At 35.6% G+C, this 21,840-nt stretch overlaps 1 protein-coding gene across 1 annotated transcript in view; it reads left to right on the forward strand.

The window, feature by feature from the left end:
* VPS8 (VPS8 subunit of CORVET complex) overlaps window positions 1–21,840 on the forward strand; it is a 265,592-nt gene that overhangs the window by 122,876 nt on the left and 120,876 nt on the right. Inside the window, exons 25-30 of the mRNA XM_090275034.1 lie at window positions 7,010–7,052; window positions 8,423–8,495; window positions 8,795–8,914; window positions 11,535–11,606; window positions 19,416–19,535; window positions 20,508–20,564. Of these exons, the coding sequence (XP_090131160.1) occupies window positions 7,010–7,052; window positions 8,423–8,495; window positions 8,795–8,914; window positions 11,535–11,606; window positions 19,416–19,535; window positions 20,508–20,564 (485 nt within the window). The remainder of the gene's footprint in view (window positions 1–7,009; window positions 7,053–8,422; window positions 8,496–8,794; window positions 8,915–11,534; window positions 11,607–19,415; window positions 19,536–20,507; window positions 20,565–21,840) is intronic.

Consider the following 21,840-nt stretch of genomic DNA (forward strand, 5'->3'; position numbering starts at 1 on the left):
AGTTGGGGGTGTGCAAGAGGCAACCACACATTGATGTTTCTCTCCCTCTCTTTCTCCCTCCCTTCCCCTCTCTAAAATAAATTAATAAAATCTTAAAAATAAAAGAATTAAAGGAAATAGAGATAGTCAACCTATCAGATGCAGAGTTCAAAACACTGGTGATCAGGATGCTCAGAGAACTCATTGAATGTGGGAACAACATAAAGGGAAAAATGAAAGTTACACTAAGTGAAATAAAGAAAAATCCCCAGGGAACCAACAGTGAAGGTGAGAAAGCCAGAATTCAAATCAGTGATTTGGAACACAAGAATTATTCAACCAGAACAGAAAGGAGAAACAAGAATTCACAAAAGGAGATAGTATAAGAAGACTCTGGGACATCTCCAAAAGCGCCAACATCTGAATCATAGGGATGCCAGAAGGAGAAGAAAATGTATTTGTAAAAATAATGAAAGAAAACTTTCCTAATCTAGTGAAGGAAATAGACATACATGTCCAGGAAACACAGAGAGTCCCAAACAAGTTGGACCCAAAGAGGACCACACAAAGACACATCATCATTGACTTCCAGCCAATATGGAGGCCTAAACAGACTCACTGCATCTCCCTCCAGAACTAAGAAGGAATACAGCTACCTCAAAACTAGAGACAACCAGAAGTTCCAGAAAATTGAGCTGCATGGAAGTCCAACAAACAAAAATATAAAGAAGAAATACTCATCCAGACAGGTAGAAGGGGAGGAGCCAGGGCAGAGAGGATGCAGTGTGGTGGCAGCAGGAGCAGCGGCAGGCCGGTGGAAAGCGCAGTCACATGTTTTAAAAAGTCAGGAGGGACACCTGGGGAGTGCTTCCAGCACCACCCAGACCCCACAGTTCACAGTCCCAGCACCGGGGAAAATAAAGCCTCGTTGCTTTTGACTGTGCAAACTAGCAGGGGGTTGGGGCAGAGGCAGAAACTGCCGGTCTCTCTGCAGAGTCCGCTTGTTTAAAGGACCCCACGGTCCTAGAACGCCCGCAGACTCACCCACCCTGGGAATGACAGCCAGGGCAACAGCTAGAGAGGTGCCAGTCCCATACGAAGTGGGAGAAGTGCCTGGAAAAGGGACCAGTGCTGAGCAAGTGGCATTGTTCCCTCTCAGACCCCTCCCCCCACACACAGCGCCACAATATGGTGAAACAGGTCATCCTGTACTGACGAATCCCTAAGGCTCCACCCCTTGCAATGTAACAGGAATGACATCTCTGCCTAAGACACAGAGGCAAACAAACACAGGAGCCTGTCAAGATGAGGAGACAGAGAAGTATGGCCCAAAGGTGGAATGGATCAGGTTCCAGTGGGAGAATTAAACGACGAGGAGATAGCCAACCTAACAAATGAGATAGCCAACCTAGCAGATGAAGAGTTCAAAACACTGGTGACAAAGATGCTCACAGGCTTGACAGATAAGCTTAATTAAGTATGGCAAAAGCATAAGGGAAGAAGTGAAGGTTATGCTAAATGAAACAAAGGAAAATCCACACAAAACCAATGGTGAAGGAAAGGAAACCAGAGTTCAAATCAATGATTTGGAACATAAGGAAGAAAAAAAGTCAGCCAGTACAGACTGAGGAAACAAGATTTGAAAAAAATAAGGAGAGGCGTAGGAACCTCTGGGACAACTTTAAACGTGCCAACAAACGAATCATAGGGGTGCCAGAAGGAGAAGAGGAAGAGCAAGAAGTTGAGAACTTACACGAGAAAATAATGAAGGAAACCTTCCCAAATTTGGCAAAGGAAATAGACATATAAGTCCAGAAAGCACAGAGACTCCCAAACAAGCTAGACCCAAAAAGGACCACACCAAGACACATCAGAATTAAAATGCCTAAGGTTCAAGATAAAGAGAGAATCTTAAAAGCAGCAGAGAAAAGCAGAGAGTTATCTACAAAGAGGTGCCTATTTGACCATCAGCTGATTTCTCAAAAGAAACTTTGCAGGCAAGAAGGGGCCAGCAAGAAGTATTCAAGGTGATGAAAAGCAAGAACATACAGCCAAGATTACTCTTCAGCAAAGCTATCATTTAGAATGGAAGGGCAGATGAAGTACTTCCCAGACAAGGTAAAGCTAAAGGAGCTCATCATCAGCAAGCTATTATTATATGAAATGTCAAAGTGACTTACTTAAGAAAAAGAAGATCAAAATTATGAACATTAAAATGACAACAAAGTCATAACTATCAACAACTGAATCTAAAAAATAAATCCAACTAACGAAACCAGAATAGGAACAGAATTATAGGTATTGGGATCATTTGGAGGGTTATCAGCTGGGAGGGAGAAATGGGGAAATGGTGCAGGGCTTAAGAAGCATAATTGGTTGGTACAAAGTAGGCAGGGGAAAGTTAAGAATAATATAGGAAAGGGTGAAACCGAAGAACTTACATGCATGACCCATGGACATGAACTAAAGGGGGTGGGATTACTGGAAGGGAGGGTGGTACGGGGCAGAGGGGAGCAAAAGGAAAAAAAAAATTGGGACTACTGTTAACGACATAATAAAATATACTTAAAAAAAGAAAGATGTTTATTAGAATTTGTTTGGGGTTGCTTTGACTCTATAGATCAATTTGGGGAGGATTGCCATCTTAACACTTCTGAGCAGTCTGATTATGAGTTTGATATGTTTGTCCATATTTTTGGTCTTTTAAATTTAGTTTGTTTTCTCAAACTGCAGAAAGGCAGCTGATATTTTGATAAGGATTGCTTTGAATGGATAGATGAATTTGGGGAATATTGCTGTTTTAACATTATTAAGTCTTCCTGTCAACACAGGGTGTCTTTTCATTTCTTTCAATGATGTTTTGCATTTCTCAGTGTACAAGTCATATACTTTTTTGTTAAATATATTTCTAAGTATTTATTTTGATGCTATTATAAATGGAATTGTTTTTTAATTTCAGTTTTGGAATGTTTATTGCTAGTGTATAGAAGTAAAATTTATTTTTGTATATTGATCTTATGTCCTGCAATCTTGCTGAATTCACTTATTCTAATTTTTTAATGGAGTTTTTAGAATTTCCTAAAAATATAAGATGATATCATCTTTAAGTAGAGATAGTTTTACTCTTTCCTTTCTCATGTGCACTTCTTTTATTATTTTTTCTTTGCTAATTGGGTTCTCTAGAATTTCCAGTACAGTGTTGAACAGAAATAGCAAAAGTGAACATCCTTATCTTTTTCCTGACCTAAGGGGGAAAGAAAGCATTTAGTTTTTCACCATTAAATGTGATGTTAAGTGTCGTTTTTTTCAGCAATGGCCTTATCATTTTGAAGAAGTTTTCTTCTATTCTTAGTTTATTGAGTGTTTTTAACATGAAGGAGTTAGATTTTATCAAATGCTTTTTCTGCATCTATTAGAATAATCTGTGGGTTTTGTCCTTTATTGATATGTTCTGTAAGATTAGTTGATTTTTGTATGTTAAGCCAATCTTACATTCTTGGGATAATTCCACTTGGTCATACATTCTTGGGATACTCCCACTTGGTCATGGTGTATAATTTTTGTTTTTTACATGTTACTCTTATTGAGTGTCCTGGTATTTTCTTTCAAGTATTTTTATGTCTATATTTATAAAAGATATTATTCTGTAGTTTTATTTTCTTTTCATGTTTTTTTCTGGTCTTGTTATCAAGTATACTTGATATCTTGGTATACTTGCCTCATATACTGAATTGGAAGTTTTTTTGTAAGAGTTTGTGAAGGATTGGTATTAATTTTTTTAGTGTTTGGTAGAATTCATTAATAAAGTCATGTAGGCCAGGGATATTCTTTGTTGGAAGCATTAAAATTACTAATTCGGTCTCTACTTGTATGTCTATGCAAATTATTCTTTCTTGAGTCAGTTTGGTAGTTTGTGTACTTCTAGGAACTTGTTCATTTGATCTGTGTTATCTCATTTGTTGGTGTATAGTGTTTATGATATTCTCTTGTAATTTACTTTTGTAAGGTCAGTAGTGATATCTCTTACTACTGATTTTTGTAATTCGAGTCTTCTCTCCTTTTCTTGGTCTGTGTAGCTAAAAGTTTATCAGTTTTGTTGGTCTTTTCAAAAAACCAATTTTGATTTTATTGATGTTCTTTATTTTTCTTTCCTCTTTCATTTATTTCAGTCTTTATTTAATCTATTTTGCTTTGGGTTTACTTTGCTCTTTTTTTGTTTCTTGAGGTAGAAATTTTAGATTATTTATTTGAAATCTTTTTTTCTTTTTAAAAATAGATTTTTACAGCTACAAATAACCTTGAGCAGTGCTTTAGCTACATCCAATAAGTTTTCGTATGTTGTATCTTCATGTTCATTCATCTCAAAGTATTTTCTAATTTCCCTTGTGATATTTGTTATTTAGAAGTATGTTGTTTGATTTCCACATATTTGTGAATTTTACTTTTTCTTCTCATTCTGATTTCTAATTTCATCCCATCATGGGCTGGGAACATAATTTGTACAATTTCTGTCTTTTTAAATTTATTGAGGCATGTTTTATAGCCTCAGCATATGGCCTGTTCTGGAGAATGTTCCATAGGTTGTTGAAAATATGTTGAACATGTTTTGCTGTTGATTAGAGTTTTCTATAGATGTTTGTTAGGTCTTGTTGGCTTACTGTTCTGCTCAAGACTTCTTTTTCCTGTTCATCTTCTGCTAATTTTTCTATCCATTATTGAGAGTGGAGTATCAAAGTCTGTCCATTTCTTACTTTAGGCATATCAGTTTCTGCTTCATTTATTTTGGCATTTTAAATGCTCCTGCAGGCAGTTTATAGTTCTGCCTTAGCCTTCACTTCCCGTTTGTGCAGAGCCTCAAAGTCAGCACAGGTTATAAAGTAGGGCTTTTTTGGGTCTCCTGGGCATGTGCACAGCAATGTACATGCACATGCCCTTCTAGAATTTAAGAAATATATTGGAGCTTTTGATGACCTCTGCAGTCCTCCCATTTTCCTTTTAAGTTTTTTTTGTTGAGTCTCTTTTTACAGGTAGCACTGCCTGTGGCACCTATAAAGTTAAACAACTTCCCTGATTGTTTTTGACAAATGTCCTGAAGATAGTGTTGTTTGTATAGAGTAAGTTCATGTCAGGCTCTCATGCAGAGTTCAGGGGCTTAGAGAAATGGAGACAGAAAGGTGTACAAATACATTACCATCATTGTGGCTTTTAGTCTTTGAGTGCAGTCCGTGTGGCAAGCACAGCAACAGCTGGAGGAAAGAAGCTAAGAATATGAACAGGTTAACATACCATTAGGGAATTATAAGTTTAAACAATAATGGGATCTAGTACACACACACCTAGTAGAACAGCAAAACTCTGCTACACTGACACCACTAAATGCTGGCTAGGATGTGGTGCAACAGAAATTCTCATTTATTGCTGGTGAGAATGCAACATGGTATGGCCACTGTGGAAGACAGTTTGGTGATTTCTTACAAAATTAAACTGATTCTTTCCATACGATCCAGCAATTGCTCTCTTTGGTATTTACCCAAATGATTTGTAAACTTCTGTCTACACTAAAACCTGGACACAGGTGTTTATAGCAGCTTTCTTCATAATTAACAAAACTTGCAAGCAATCAAGATGCTCTTTAGTAGATGAGTGGATGAATCAACTGTGGTATATCCAGACAATGGAATATTATGCAGCACTAAACAGAAATGAGCTATAAAGCCATGAAAAGACATGGAGAAAACATGAAAGAAGACAATCTGAAAAGGCTATATACTGTATCATTCCAGTTATATGATATTGCAGAAAAGGCAAAACTATGGAGACAGTAAAAGGATCAGTGTTTGCTAGGTATTAGTGGGGAGGGAGGGATGAGTAGGCAGAGCACTGTATTTTTAGGGCAGTGAAACTATTCTGTATGATACTATAATAGGGGATACATGTCATTATATATTTGTCAAAGCCCATAGAATGTACACTACTAAGAGTGAACCCTAATGTAAACTATGAACTTTAGGTGATAATGATGTGTCAATGTAGGTTCATTGATTAATAAGAAATGTACCACTCTGGTGTGGGATGTTGATAGTGGGAGTGATTGTGATTTGGGGATATGAATGGAGGTGTATGAGACTCTTCATACCTTCCTCTCATTTTTGTTGTAAACCTAATTTAAACTTTTCTAGAAGTAAAGTTTATTAATTTAAGAAACATTTTGAATTGAAGCAGGATATAAGTATTCATTTAATTTTGAGTAATTTGTTTTCACTTATAACAATACAGATTTGGAGTATTTATAAAATATTACTGATTAAGTAAGAGATGTACACTGCATTATGTCCAATATTCATATATCAAAAATAGAAACTTCAGCTCATTGCTATTACCAACCACAAATTTCCATAATGTGCATACAACATGAGTTACTGATCACTGCTCCCGCTGTTGGTGCTTCCATTGTTGCCCATGACTGCTTGGCATAAAACTTGGTCTAATTATATTCCCAATTTCTTTTAACCAAGATATAGTTTTATATGACAAGATGACAGAATCTTACATTTTAGGCTTAACTTAGAGTACAAGGGTCCCAAAGATCATTTAGTCATCTCTCAAGCATTTGTGTACAATGGTCCTCTCAGCCCTAGAGCACTGTAGGTGGTAAGAGTCCTGTCATAAAAGGGAAGGCTTTGTAGTTATGCCTTAATACTAATTAATCTAGAATTAGTCAACTCATTGCCTAGCTCTATACCTTCCGCTGGTCTCAAGCTATCGGTTAAGCCAATAATACATAAATCTCTACCCTCAGATCTACTTCTTCTACATGTACTCTTGAATGGCTCATTGATTTTGTGTCTATGAAAAGGATCTAATGGGAATTCTAAAAATAAATTAAAGTGGTCTTATCTCAGTTTTCTGTTACTTGGGAATATACTTACTTTGCCTTAAATGCTAAGTTTTATTTTTTATTTCCACATAATAATTATATTTCTGAAACGATTTTGAGAGAGAATTGCTAAAAATACTTTTTCTATTTTAGATGAGCAAATTGTTATGGGCAACAAGCTCCTTGTGTATATTAGGTAAGATATTTTTTATCTGTTTATCTGTGTTATACTCCTATAATTTTCCCCTTGTTTCTTAGAAGTACTGTCATCTCTTATCTGTGTAGGGCTTTTAATTTTTCATTGTTCTTTCACGTATAGAAGTGCTTCTCAACCATGGTTAAGTTTGTCTGCCTTATGCACTCTGCCCCCACTGCGAATCATTTGGCAATGTCTAGAGTCATTTTTGTGTGTCACAACTGGGGCTGGGAGCGAGATGCTACTGGCATCTAGTAGGTAGAGACCAGGGAAGCTGCTCACAACAAAGAATTCTTTCTCGGAGGAGGAGATGGGTGGGGGCAGGGGAGAGCAATGGGGGGAAAATGGGATAACTGTAGTAGAACAATAAAAAAATGTGGAAAAAATAAAAAAAGAATTCTCTCTCTCAAAATATCAGTAGGACTGAGGCTGAGAAACCATGATGTAGACTACTTTACTTTTACTACTGATAACTGTGGGATTGTGTTGTCTATATTATATATCAGGGCAAGAGTTTTAAATCATGAAAAAATTAGTGACAGTGGTAAAACTGCTCCTGGAACAGAGTGCTTTGCAGTAGACTATGCAGGCTCATAATTGTGTCCTGATAGAACTTGTAGGCAGATAACTGGCCGTGAGGGTGGCAGGCAGGCAGGTGGCTGAACCTGCCAGAGCATCACTGTAGCTCCTAGCTAGTGTAAGAGTTAAATTTGAGACCTATTTCATACTTTAAACTTCTGGTTTAAGATTCACACACCTCCTCTCCATCAAAAAAGATTCAGAAAAAATGAGGGCATATTCAGAAGGCATTTTTGTAATTCAGTCCGCAAGGCAAGTCATTAGCCACAAGGAAGGTCTGATTTGGAGGTAAAACTGTACAATTAATTTCTCATGAGATTCTAACTTCCTGAAGGCTTGTCTGATGGCAGACATTTTCAAGACATTTCTTAGCCTAGCTAATTCCCCATCTTTAATTACCATTCTTAGAGCCACTGGAGTAAAAGGCTCTGAGAACATCAGGCTTTTCATAGATAAACTGTAGTTTAATGGTGCCGTACGTTTTTTGTAGATGTTAGGTATGTAACTTTTAGACAGTCTCTTCTTATTCCTTCTTGCCCCTTTAGTGCAGTTTGGGTTTTTCTTTAAAAAATAAGAAATGTGACTTAGTCACAGAGGTGTTACTTCACCACCATCCTTGTCATCCACATTCTCTGGGTTTGAACTAGGCCTGGGTTTGAACTTGATTTAACTGACAAAAACTGAGCCTACTTAAAAATCAAACTAGTATCTTAGGTTTGAGAAACAATGTGTTAACCAGGAAGTTAGCCCATGATAAAGTCACCAAATCTGTTCTCTTTCTTTTCTTCTAGCTGTTGTCTAGCAGGTCGTGCCTATCCCCTTGGTGACATCCCTGAAGATCTTGTTCCTTTGGTGAAAAACCAGGTTGGTGCTATTTTCACAGAATTTTTACCATCTATGCCTCTTGTTAAGGTACACTAAAGACAAACTGTACAGAGGGTTACACATGGGGTGGGAGCAATCTGTTAGCTATAATAGGAGAGAGCCCACACACCACCACTGAAGCCAATAATTATAGCTGAGAGAGATTATTGAGGTTGTAAAATAGTGGCACTTTAAAGTAAATTCAGCCTGCCTTTATTTTATCCAAGTGGGAATAAGTGTTTCAGCAAAATACTTTGCACAGAGAGAAAATAATCAACTTTTATTTTTCAACTTGGCAGGTTTTTGAATTTCTAATTCGCCTGCATTCAGCAGAAGCTTCCCCTGAGGAAGAAATCTATCCCTATGTTCGGACTTTGCTACATTTTGACACAAGAGAATTTCTAAATGTATTGGCACTGGTAAGAGATAAAATGATTTTTAAGGTGTTTTAAAAGCCAAGCTAATAATATTTTTTGAAAGAAAGAAAGACAAATAATAATCCTTATGCAGGACTATTTTTATGCCCTAGTGGTCGGTCAAGGTGTCAAATGTTTTGTTGTGTCACTCGATATATTCTAATTCTTTTATCTCCCTTCCTTCCCTCCTGCCTCTTCTCTCACTTCTTTCCTCCTCCTCCTCCTGCCTGCCCCCTCTCTTCTCTGCCTCCTTCTCTCTTGTCTCTTTCTAAAGTTGAAAGAAAACAGGGTTAAATGTGGTACATCTTTGACTTCCTAAGTTATATTAGTTGGCATATAAATATGGAAGAAGGCTCCAAAGGACATGTGGTGGTGGTGATGATAGTTGAAATGCAACATGGCTGTTTCCTGCTGAAAAAAAAAAAAATCCTTATACTTGCTTAATTCAAGACGGATTTGGATAAGCCAGGTTTTCTGTGAAAATGCCCGCAGAGAAAAAATTATGTAAAACACACCATATCTTTCCAAAAAATAGTATTGTAGTTGTTTTTTAAAGCTTTTGATAACATAGACAGTGCTTATATTCTAATGTTTAGTGAAGCATCAGGTTCACAATGTATAAAACACAAATGTTGTCTTTGCACAATAATTGGAAAACTAACACATCTAAATCTTTTTATTTTATTTATTTACTTTTAGAGAGAGGGGAAAGGAGGGAAGAGAGGCAGAGAAAGAGCACTATGAGAGAGATACATCTATCCATTGTCTCCCCATGCTCCCAACTGGAGACCTGGCCCGCAACCCAGGCATGTGCTCTGAGTTAGGAATTGAACCGGCGACCTTTTGTTTCACAGACTGGCGCTCAATTCACTGAGCCACAGCAGCCAGGGCTAAATCTTGAAAGTGATTACCTTTATGAGATGGGGCAAATTTCTCTAACAAGTATAAAGTATTTTTATAGGTTGAATAACACAATAAACTCTTAAATAAAAAAAGTAAGTGCCCATGAGAAAGAGGATCAACATCCCATGGAGAATATATATATTTATATATATAAATTCTGTTTTAGTTGTAGTTGAATAGTACTTGTATTAGCAGATAGTAAGTTCCATATGTGCCTGCAAGGTCTTGCTTTGGCGGCAGGGGTGGGGGAATATGTGTGTGTGGGTGTGCGCGTGTTTGTTATTCTCATAAACCTGAAGGTAGGCCTGAGAAACTTTTTAGTCCATTTTTCTGTCTTTAGGTAAGATCATATTTAACCCACTTAAATATCATGATATTTTCTGTTTGAGCTTTCCAGAATTAAGAGTTCCTACAGTCTCAATAACTATAATTGAACCATTTCTCAACTAACTGGCATCAAAGCAATCTAGTTGAGGGAAAAGATTTTTAAAAAAACAATTTTATTTTTTCTGTAACTAGATGAATCAGTAGTTTGTTTAAAGTTCTTACTCTGTGTTAGACAAGAGAAAGGAAGGAAGAGCATGCTAATAGACCAGCATGAGCCAAAGGTACTTCGGAGAAGCTGGGGATATTCAGGGCCCATTTGAAGAACTGCAAGTATTCTGGTTTGAATATAACTATGATATAATCTTGAAAGGTCATGGCTGTGAAACGCCTTTTTTAAAAAAAATCAATTGGCACAATATGGAGTCTATTTTCTTATTTCAGGAAAATAAGCAGTAAATTATTGCTTGTGAATTTAAACATTTTAGGAGCCAAATGTGCTAAGTGAAAACCATAGCAAAGATTTTCAAGTCTTTCATCATTCTTATTATTCAATAAATAGCTTTATTTAAGCTTTTTGAATGAATACAATTTCAATTCCTTCATATATGCATCCTCTAGGTACTAGGTATTTTCAGAATCAGATGATGTCATTTACTTTGGTGCATATTCTACTCAAACTACATTTGGCTCTACTTGAGCAGAGACATAAAATAAAAAGTGCTATACTTGGCAGTGTTTTGAAAATAGAGTACCTATTTCTTTACGTAGGCTTGAGTATTTTAACATTGTGAGTTTTGCTATAATAAGCTTTTATAAATATCTTTGAACATCATTTTTTTTTTAGTTGTCTTGACAGTTATTTTTCATGACATTTGGAGAACTGTATCTCAATTATTTCCAAATAGCATCAGTGGAGTGATGGCAGATAATATAACAAGTATTTCATTATTCTCAAACCCTTGCTCTTAAGTTGACTCTTGACATTAGTGTGCTTTCTTTCTCATTGCCTATAAACTTTACCTTCCTCAAATGACTTTTTGGTTGTACAATAATCACTATATTTTTATACTATTTTTGTCTATTTTATTGTCTCAAAATACCATGCAATATTAAATGCTATATATTTCTACTTACTAATATTACCTTATTATTAAAGGTATATGAGGAAAAACTTGATGAGGAATAGTTATCTTATTTGAGAATTTAATTGACTATTATTAAGAATTTAATATCCCTGGAGAGAGGGGGGGTGCTGGGCAGAGGGGAGCAAAGGGAAAAAAATTGTAACTGTTGTAACAATATAAGCAATAAAATATACTTAAAAAAAAGAATTTAATATCCTGTTACCTTCTAAAATTTGCAAATAATTACTTTTTAAAATTTCTCCTTTTAGACTTTTGAAGATTTTAAAAATGACAAACAAGCTGTAGAATACCAACAGCGTATTGTGGATATATTGTTGAAAGTAAGTATTCAAAGAATACCTGCCTTTGTATTGATGTTTTTATTAAGAAAATTGAATTGTTTTATAGCAAGTTCTAAAATAATCTTATTTAATGCTTGTTTAAGGAAGGGATATGTTGCAGTCATTTTAAAGTTTTATTATGTCTTTGCCTTCAAAAACTTAATGAAATACTAATCATTCAAAAAATTAATGTATCTCTGCTTTAGACTGTATATATTAGGATACAGGATACTGTTAAGAAATGTGAATTGTGATAATTGCTATGTCTGCTTTAGACTGTATATATTAGGATACAGGATACTGTTAAGAAATGTGAATTGTGATAATTGCTATGGTAGTATGATTACAGGCAATAATAGAGACTGACTTCAGAGTGCTTTGAAAAAAATAAATAATGTGAATAATCTCCTTTTGTTTCATACCAACATGAAACAAAGTTAGTGCCATAGGTTTACCATGGTGCTGAGATGATAGGTAATACTTACGAATGATTTGAGGCACAGACATGATCATCCCAATCTAAATCTCACTAGATTGAGTCCAAAGCTATTTTGAGATTCATGTTGTTGCTAATGAATGAATGTAGAGACAGATTCTTTTCCTTTCCATCTATACAGTTTTAATCAGGCCAATTTCTTCTTATAGTTGAAAGCCTAGAATTTTTGTCCTATTCATTGTCTATAAAATGGAGATTTATTCCTCATGCTGACTTTTAGATTATTTTGGACAAGAGACCGATATGAAAATATTCTCTAGTTGTGTGTAACGTCAATACATTACAGTTGCAAAAATTCTTTATACTTTCCAAAGCATGTTTATATACATTATGTCACTTAAGCTATTTATTGACCTTGTAAGATAGGCAGTGATGAATATGAGACTAGCATTGCTAAGCTCCCAAGTAATGCCAGTTTGATCCAGGTGGCTAGTATGGAGATTTTACCTGGATCTCCAAAATACCTTCCTAAATGGCCTCTATACCTAATCTTGTCCTTCTCTGATTTGTGTTCTTGCCCTTCCTCTGCCTAATATTCTTCTATGGCTCCCCACTGGGTCAGCTGTAATTAAGTTCTTCTATGAGACAAAATTCAAATAACACTTTATTTTGATGGGAATTTTTTTTTTTTTTTCATATAAGTTTAGAGGTATGCAACCTGATTTAGAAGATTAACTTTACAAACTTATCAGGGATGCAGATTGCTTCTTTTCTTACAGTTGCTATTTTTAGTACATGGTTTCTGCTTTTGGTCAAAATGGCTGCTCAGGCTCCAGCTACCATCTCTAGCCTGAAGGCAGAAAGAAATGAAGAAGACAGCATTACCTCTCTTTAAGAAAATTTCTTATAAGTTATATACTGCAATTCTGCTTATATCATGTTGATCAGAACTTAGATATACGACCCCTTAGCTGCTAACAGAGACTGAGAAATGTACTCTGTATTGTGGGTGACAATGTGGTTAGCTAACTAAGGAGTTCTGTTTCTAAATCAAGAGGAAAGAACAGATGTTGGTGCACGAGTACTGGTTTCTGCCATACCTACCTAAACTTTTTAATGACATACAAGATCCTTCTGTATTTGGTCCCTGACTACTACTCCATAACTGCTCACCTCTCTTACTGCCCTCTCCCATTGTATTATGAACTTCTCAACCATATTAAATTATTGGAATCCACTGAACTTTTTGTGTTATATTTATGGCTACTGTTCTTTACATGAGTTTTCTTTCATTCTTGTCTTGCCTTTTCCTTCCCTTTCTCTGCCAGGCAAATTCCTAACAATTTTCTAATGCATGGCTCATACATCTTCCATGAGAAACTCTTATAATCCTCTCTCACACTTCCAGTTTGATTAGTTGCTCCTTGTCTGTGTTCATACAACATTTTATGCTACACTTAGAACACTACAGTAACTGTTTACATGTACATTTTTCTACCTGGACTTGAGCATCTTGTAGGTAGAGACTATGAGGACTATTTTTTGTCATTTAATTTCATTTTAGTTGACATACAATATTATATTAGTTTCAGGTGTACAACATAGTGACTCAGTATTTTTTACATTACAGAATGACCACCACAATAAATCTAGTTACCATCTGTCACAAAGTTATTGCAGTATTATTGACTATATTACCTGTGCTGTACATTACATCCTCATGGCTTATTTTTTATAATTAGAACTTTGTACATCTTAATCCCCTTCACCTATTTTTCCTGTTCCCTCCACTCCCAAAACCCCTCTCTGCTAGCAATCATCAGTTTGTTCTCTGTATCTAATAGTCTGTTTCCATTTTGTTTTGTTTGTTCATTTGTTTTGTTTAATGACTCCATGTATAAGTGAAATCATATGGTATTTGTCTTTCTCTCTCTGACTTATTTCACTTATTGTAGTTCCCTCTAGGTCTACCTGTGTTGTCACAAATGGCAAGTTCCATTCTTTTTTATGGTTGAGTAATATTCCATTGCATGTAAATACACCACATTTTCTGTGTTTGTTGATCTATAGATGGACACTTAGGGTTGCTTCCATATCTTGGCTGTTGTAACTCATCCTGCAGTGAACATGTGGTGTGCATATCTTTTCAAATTGGTGGGTTTTTTTTCCTTTGGATAAATACCCAGAAGTGAAATTGCTGGATTGTATGATAGTTTGATTTTTAATTTTTCAAGGACTCTCCATACTGTTTCCCATAGTGGCTGCAGCAATTTGCAATCCCACCAATAGTGCGTTAGCGTTCCATTTTTCTCCACATCCTCACCAATACTTGTTATTTCTTGTCTTTTTGATAATAGCTATTCCATTAGGTGTGAAGTGGTATTTCCTTATAGTTTTGATTTTCATTTCTCTGTTGAGTACTGATGTTGAACATCTTTTCATGTGCCTGTTGTGTGATTTACCTGTGTGTCTTCTCTGGAAAAATGTCTGTTCATGTCCTCTGCCCTGATTTTTTAATATGATTGTTTTTGCCTTTTTGATATTGAGTTGTATGAAATGTTTACATATTTTGGATTTCAGCCCCTTATCAAATATATCTTTTGCAAATATTTTCTGTTCATAGATTGCCTTTTCATTTTGTTGATGGTTCCTTGCTGCGCAAAAGCTTTTTAGCTTGAAATAGTCTTATTTGTTTATGTTTGCTTTTGTTGCTTTTACCTAAGATGAGATATCCAAAGAAATATTGCTAAGACTAGTGTCAAAGAGTTTACTGCCTGTGTTTTCTTCTAGGAGTTTTATGATTTTAGGTCTTACATTAGTCTACTTTGAGTTTATTTTTTACATGTGGTCCAGTGTCATTCTTTTGCATTTCGCTGTCCTGTTTTCCCCAACACCATTTACAGAAGGAACTATCTTTTCTCCATTGTATTTTCTTGTTTCCTTTGTTGTAGATTAATTGACTATATAAGTATGAGTTTATTTGTCTCTCTATTCGGTTCCATGATGTGTGTCTTTTTTTGTGCCAGTACCATAATCTTTGATTACTACAACTTTGTAGTATATTTTGAAATCAAGATCATGATACCTCCAGCTTTGTTCTCATTTCTCAAGATTTCTTTGGCTATTTAGGGTCTTTTATGTTTCCCAATAAATTTTGGGATTACTTGTTCGAATTCTGTGTATATGCCTTTAGAATTTTGATAGGGATTGCATTGAATCTGTAGATTGCTTTGGTAGCATGACATTTTAACAATATTAATTCTTCCAGTCCATCTGTGTTGTCTTCACTTTCTTTCATCAGTGTCTTCTAGTTTTCAGACTACGGGTCTTTCACCTCCTTGGTTAAATTTATTTCTAGGTATTTTTTCTTTTTGACACACTTGTAAATGAGATAATTTTTAAATTTTTCTTCTGATATTTTATTATTGGTATATATAAATGCAGCAGATTTCTCTATATTAATTTTCTATCTTTTTGGTGGAGTCTTTAGGATTTTCTACATACTGCAAGTAGTGACAGTTTACTTCTTGCTTTCCAATTTCAATGCCTTTTTTTTTCCTGCCTAGTTGCTGTGGCAAGGACTTCCAATACTATGTTGAATAAAAGTGCAAGAGTGGGCAACTTGTCTTGTTTCTGATCTTAGAGGAAAAGCTTTCAGCTTTATACTTATGAGGATGATGTTAGCTGTGGATCTGTAATATATGTCCTTAATTACGTTGAAGTATGTTCCTTCTATACCCACTTTGTTGAGAGTTTTTATCATTAGTGGATATTGAATTTTATCAAATGCTTTTCCTACATTATTGAGATAATGATGTTACCTTATTCTTTTGTTTTATTAATGTGAGGTATGATATTGATTGATTTGCCAATGTTGAACTATCTTGCGTCTCTGGACTAGATCTCACTTGATCATAGGTATGATCATAATGTATTGTTGAATTTGGTTTGCATATATATATATATACATATATATATATATTTTTTTTTTTTTTTGAGGATTTTTGTATCTGTGTTTATTAGGGATATTGGCCTGCGGGTTTTTTGTTTTTGTAATGTTTAAACAGGTTTTGGTATTAGGGTAATGCTGGCCTTGTAAAATGAGTTTGGAAGCATCTCTTCATCCTGTTTTTTTTTTGTTTTTTTTTTAATAACCTGAGAAGAATAGGTATTAACTCTTATTTAAATATTTGGTAGATATCATCTGTGAAGCCATCGTGGACTTGTTTGCTGGGAGTTGTTTTTTGTTTTTTAAGATTTTCTTTATTTATTTTTAGATAGAGGGGAAGGAAGAGAGAGAGGGAGGGAAACATCAATGTTTGGTTGCCCCTTGTGCAGCCCCCAACTGGGGACCTGGCCCACAATCCAGGCATGTGTCCTGACTGGGAATTGAACCAGTGACCCTTTGGTTTGCAGGCTGGTGCCCAATCCACTGGGCCACATCAGCCAAGGCTATTTATTGGGAGTTTTTAAATTACTGATTCAGTTTCATTGCTAGTAATCAGTGTAGTCATGTTTTCTGTTTCTTCATGATTCAGTTTTGGAAGTTTGTATATTTCTAGGAATTTATCCATTATTCCTGGGTTGTCCAATTTTTTGGCATATAATTGTTCATATTAGTCTTTAATGATCCTTTGTATTTTTGTAGTATGTGTTATAACTTCTCTTTCATTTCTGATTTTATTTGGGCCCTCTCTTTTTTTCTTGATAATCTGGCTAAAGGTTTATCAATTTTGTTTATATTTTCAAAGAACCAGCTCTTAGTTTCACTGAAAAATTGTCTTATTTTTTTAGTCTCTATTTCATTTGTTTCTGCTCTTTTATTTTCTCATTACTTCTACTAACTTTGGGCTTTGTTCTTTTTCTAGTTTCTTTAGGTGTGAAGTTAGAATATTTGTTTGAGATTTTTCTTTTTTCTTGAGGTAGGCTGTATTGCTATGAACTTCCCTCTTAGGATTGCTTTTGCAGTGCTGCATCCCATAGATTTGTAATGTTGTGTTTCCATTTTCATTTCCTCAAGATATTTTTTTATTTCCACTTTGATTTCTTCATTGATCCATTGGTTGTCTTTCAGCATTATTTTGACATGGCTGGAACATGTTTAGCACATGCCTGCAACTTAGTAGACGTTTAAGAAATGGAATTGGAGTTTAGACTATGTTAAGTTGGAAGAATGATCCAAACAAAGAGAATAAAGTTCCATAAAGTACTTAAACTATTACTGTTGGTGAATTGCTACTCTTGTATATTGCTTTGATAGTTTTTATCTTTAGTCAATGAGGAATGAACTTGTGAGATTATTTTCTTGTTTCCTGTGATGGATTTACATTCATTAGTGGGAGTAGAGCCAATGATCAGAGCACAGGTGAGTGAGCATCAAATGTAAGATATTTATTATGTATGTATGGCTGTAGATAGAGAGGGGAAAAGGTGTTAATTTGTGACTTTGTACAAGATAGCCCAGAACATTTTATAAGCATGGTGTCTGAAATACATAAGAGAGAGGAAATGGAAAGAAACCAGTATTTGTAGAATGACATTTGTCTACCATTTCAGGTGGACACTAACTGAGGTGGAAAGGGAACTGGTGTGAGTTAGAAGGATTTTCTAAGACCGGACATTTTTTTCTTTTTATGAAATGTATTGGGGTGACATTAGTCAATAAAATTACATAGGTTTCAGGTGTACATTTCTGGGGTACATGATCTGCATATTGCATGTATGTCCACCATCCAAAATCAGATCATCTTCCATCACCACATATTTGACCCCCTTTAGCCTTCACTGCACCCTTCCCTCTGGTAATCACCATATTATTGTCTGTGTCTATAAATTTTGTCTGTTTATTTTTCTTGTTGGTTCATTTGTTGCTTTCAGTTTTATATCTTATATATGAGTGAAATCATTTAAGCAATTTACACTTCTAGAGCAAAAGGAAGGGCTGAAAACAGAGGGCCACTAGACGGGCCTCAACAGTTGCGTCCTCGGGAAGGACCTGAACACTGAAAGGGAGTGATGACTGAGTATTTTAAAACTAGAGAAAGCTCTTCAAATATTATAATCAGAACTTAGATACAGATTATAACTCGAAATATACTCTAGTAATGATTAATTATGTACTCGAGCAAGCTGTGATTGCTGGACAAAAGCAGGAAGAGTTAAAGAAAGAGATATACTGCCAGCAAAGTAAGAGAAGTTAGGCTATAAGCTAATGTTTCATAGTAGAAAAAAAATCTTATACTTTATTTTTGAATGGAGTATGGAAGGAGGTGACTTAGGACTTTTCAGTAGACAAGAGAGGGAACTGTTCTTTAATTTGTTGTAGAGTTGCCTCCATAAATTCAGCAAGTCCTAAACAGTACATGACCTTCTTTCACAAACCTCTGCATTCTCTCTTTGTTAATGGCTTCATTATCCTACCTGCCTGTCAGGCCCAAGATCTGTCATTTTTAAATTTCTCCTTTAGCCACACTTTTCACACATATGGATACTTGACCTGTGTCCTCTTTGCAGTGTCTTTTTCACCTCTTCCTTCTCCCCTATTCTTTATCACTGCCCTAGTTCAAAACTCCTTGGTCTTTCCCCTCCCCTGTAGTCACATGTATTCGGTCTACCTTCTATTTCTTCCTTCTGTTATTTAATCCTGTACATTGCTGACTGGATAATTTTCCTGAGCACAGTACTGATCATGATCAACTGTCCTGGTTGAACACCTTCAGTAGCTCCCCAATTTTCTATAGAATAAATTCTAGACTTTTTTTAGAATGACATTTGAGACCAAAACTTTTCTTTCGATCTAGTTTCTCCTTCCTCCTCACGCATGCTGCTGCATTCTAATGGAACAATCTCGTATTTTACTCTGTTCTCACTTTTGTTCACACTGTTCTCTCATTGTATTGTACTCTGACATTTTTCCGATCACAGATTACACATGGGCTTGAAAGCTTAGTTTAAAAGCTACTTTTTTCTTTTCTGTTCCCCACTGTGCTTCTGTAGTTATTTGGTTCTTTATAATAGTGCCGATGACATTACGCATTTTATTTTTAAGATTCGTTTACCTGTCTCTCCTTGCTTTCTCGTTTGTAATTCCCTTGAGGGCATCTACTGTAGCATCTTAGACATAGTAGGTACTCAGGAGAGGAGAACCCACTTAAAGCAAAGGAATGATTATGATTTGATAACTGTGTGGTTGTAAAAAGCCCATTATGCAAAATTATTTGTTCAAGAAACTGCTTATAGACAAGGAGAATTCATCTACTTCATTGATTCATGGATGAGTCTTCAGTAATGGCGCTCCCCCAACCCTTCTAATTGTATATTTTTGTGTGTCAAACCAGATGTATTGAATAAATGGGTTTTTTTTTGCTCATCAGGTTATGGTGGAGAATTCAGATTTTACTCCCTCCCAAGTAGGGTGTCTCTTTACATTCCTTGCCCGGCAGCTTGCAAAGCCTGACAATACCTTGTTTGTAAACAGAACCCTCTTTGATCAGGTGAGTGTCTTTAACAATGAGAGCTAGAATGGTTTTTATTCTACTTCTGTTCATAGAAAAGTTCTCTGGATTACATGGTTTCTAAATATAATAGCCAATTGGATAAGTGTCTTAGCGGAGAGAAGCCTATTCTAGTTTCAGTTTAAATCTAATTTAGTTGTTATTTTTGTTAATGACATGTCTGAGTAGTATGACTTAGCCTAGTAACTTGGTATTATGGGAGTATGGTTTGTGGAGATTGGTTTATAGAGATTCTGTCCTCTTAATAATTTTGTTGCTCCAAATTGCCTAGATTTCTTTGCTCAAGAATTTTGCAATTTAAAACTCACCCACCTCATTGGTCATAAGACTATTATGTTGGTCATCTGGAGGAGAGATTACTTACATAACTTCTATATATCCACCCTTGGCAATTAAAATACTTTTTAAAATCTGCAGATAGGTGCTAATAATGACTAGCATTTATTTAGCACTTCATAGTGCCAGACTCTGTTCCAAAGTTTTATATGTGTTTATTAACTCAGTACTCCTAGTAGTTCTGAAATTGGTGTAGTCATCATCCCCATTTTTCTGATCAGGAAACTAAAGCCTGGAGAGGTTAAGTCACTCAGTAAGTGTTATTATTAGCAACAAATGTTATTGATGAGGTTGGAATTTAAATTTAAGTGGCCTGACTCCAAAGTTCATGCTTTCCTTGGTCTGTGGTATCAGGGATCTTAAATTTAAGGTATAAAGATGATCCTGCCTTTTAGTCATGTTTCTAAACAGTAAGGGAATATGTGTTAAGTACATAGCATATCTGAACTACTGTGCCATGTACTAGGCTGGGAAGATACCATATACCTGTAGTATTATTTTTATAGCTATGTGTGAATGAATTGGTGAGATGAAAAGAACAATTGCTGTTTTTGTTGATAATGTGATATCATGCATGCTGATATCCAGTAAAAAAAAAACCTGTTCTTTGACCAGGTCCTTGAATTCCTCTGTAGTCCTGATGATGATTCCCGACACTCTGAAAGACAGCAGGTATGAACTGCTAGAATTCTTTGTGCTGAAGAGTGGGAAAGAAAACAGAGTAAGCCAGGAAGTACCCTTCTGTGCTAGAACTCATGAGGCGTAAGGGGAAGATGACTTGTGCCAAACCCTAATACCAAGCTAGATAGCATGGATGGTTGTTAGAAGTACATATGTAAGGAGCTTATGTTATACTAAATTCCTAGACAGACTGGACCGGTTTTGCATTCAGCATGCCATCATAGAGAATACTTCATCTTTCTCCATATGCATCAACAGTTGGCACCTGTTGTATGCTGCTTTCCCCCAGTGCCATTAATCTGATAACACTTTTAGCTGCTATGGCCCTGAACCAGAAAGACTGCAGGTACTGAGTGCTGCCACGCTCAACTTTTGGGAGCGCCCTCTAGCCTCACTGCATTAGGGCTAACCATTTCTGGACACTAGAGTCCATCTGTCTCCACTAATCGCTGGAACGTGCCAATTGTTGATTACCACTTCTTTCTACTTATATCACTTTCTTTTGGGTCCCTTCTAAGAATAGGATTCTTTAAAAGTTTATTCATTATAATTGTGAGCAGTAAGAGAGTCAGCATAGTTAAAATTGATCGCCAGAGTTTTATGAGATAAACTATAAATATTAAGTACTTTGATATAGCTATGTTGATTGTTTTATGGTAATAGTGCACAGCTGGAGGTTGTGACTCAGATAAAGGACATGGGATAGCAAGTGACCCCTTTCTCTGTACAGCTCTGGCCCAGTGACTGCTGAAGACTATCCCTGGGAAGAGAACAGTTGCTAAAATTTTGGTTATCTCTTAAATTATATTGAATACAAATAGTAGTGCGGACCCCTCATTTTGCCCCTATTTCTCTACCAGAAGGAAAAATGGACCATGTTATGCATGATGTTGCTATAAAAAATGATAAAATCTTTTAATATAAATAAATAAATTAAACATATAAAAATAAAATCTAAGTGTAAAAGCCAAACCTTGAAAAGTAATCACTGTATTGTAATATTCTGTTTTGGAGAGTCCCCTTTGAGATTATCTATTCATTTTAGAAATATAGAGAACCAATAGTAAGTTGCCCAATGTCACAAATAAGATTAGAACCCAATTCCTTCCCTTCTAATCCAGCACTCTTTCCCTTATGCAGTTTGCTATATATCAAAATTTGTTTATGCAACATTTTTTAGTATTTTTCAGTGGAATGCTGATAAAAGTTAACAACTGGCTCCTCAAATGTAGTTTTATTATGAATGTTGGTTGATACTTTCATTAAC

The sequence above is a fragment of the Furipterus horrens genome, unplaced genomic scaffold (genome assembly GCF_987537825.1).
Source record: "Furipterus horrens unplaced genomic scaffold, mFurHor1.1.pri manual_scaffold_1, whole genome shotgun sequence".
Taxonomy (NCBI): Eukaryota; Metazoa; Chordata; class Mammalia; order Chiroptera; family Furipteridae; genus Furipterus; species Furipterus horrens.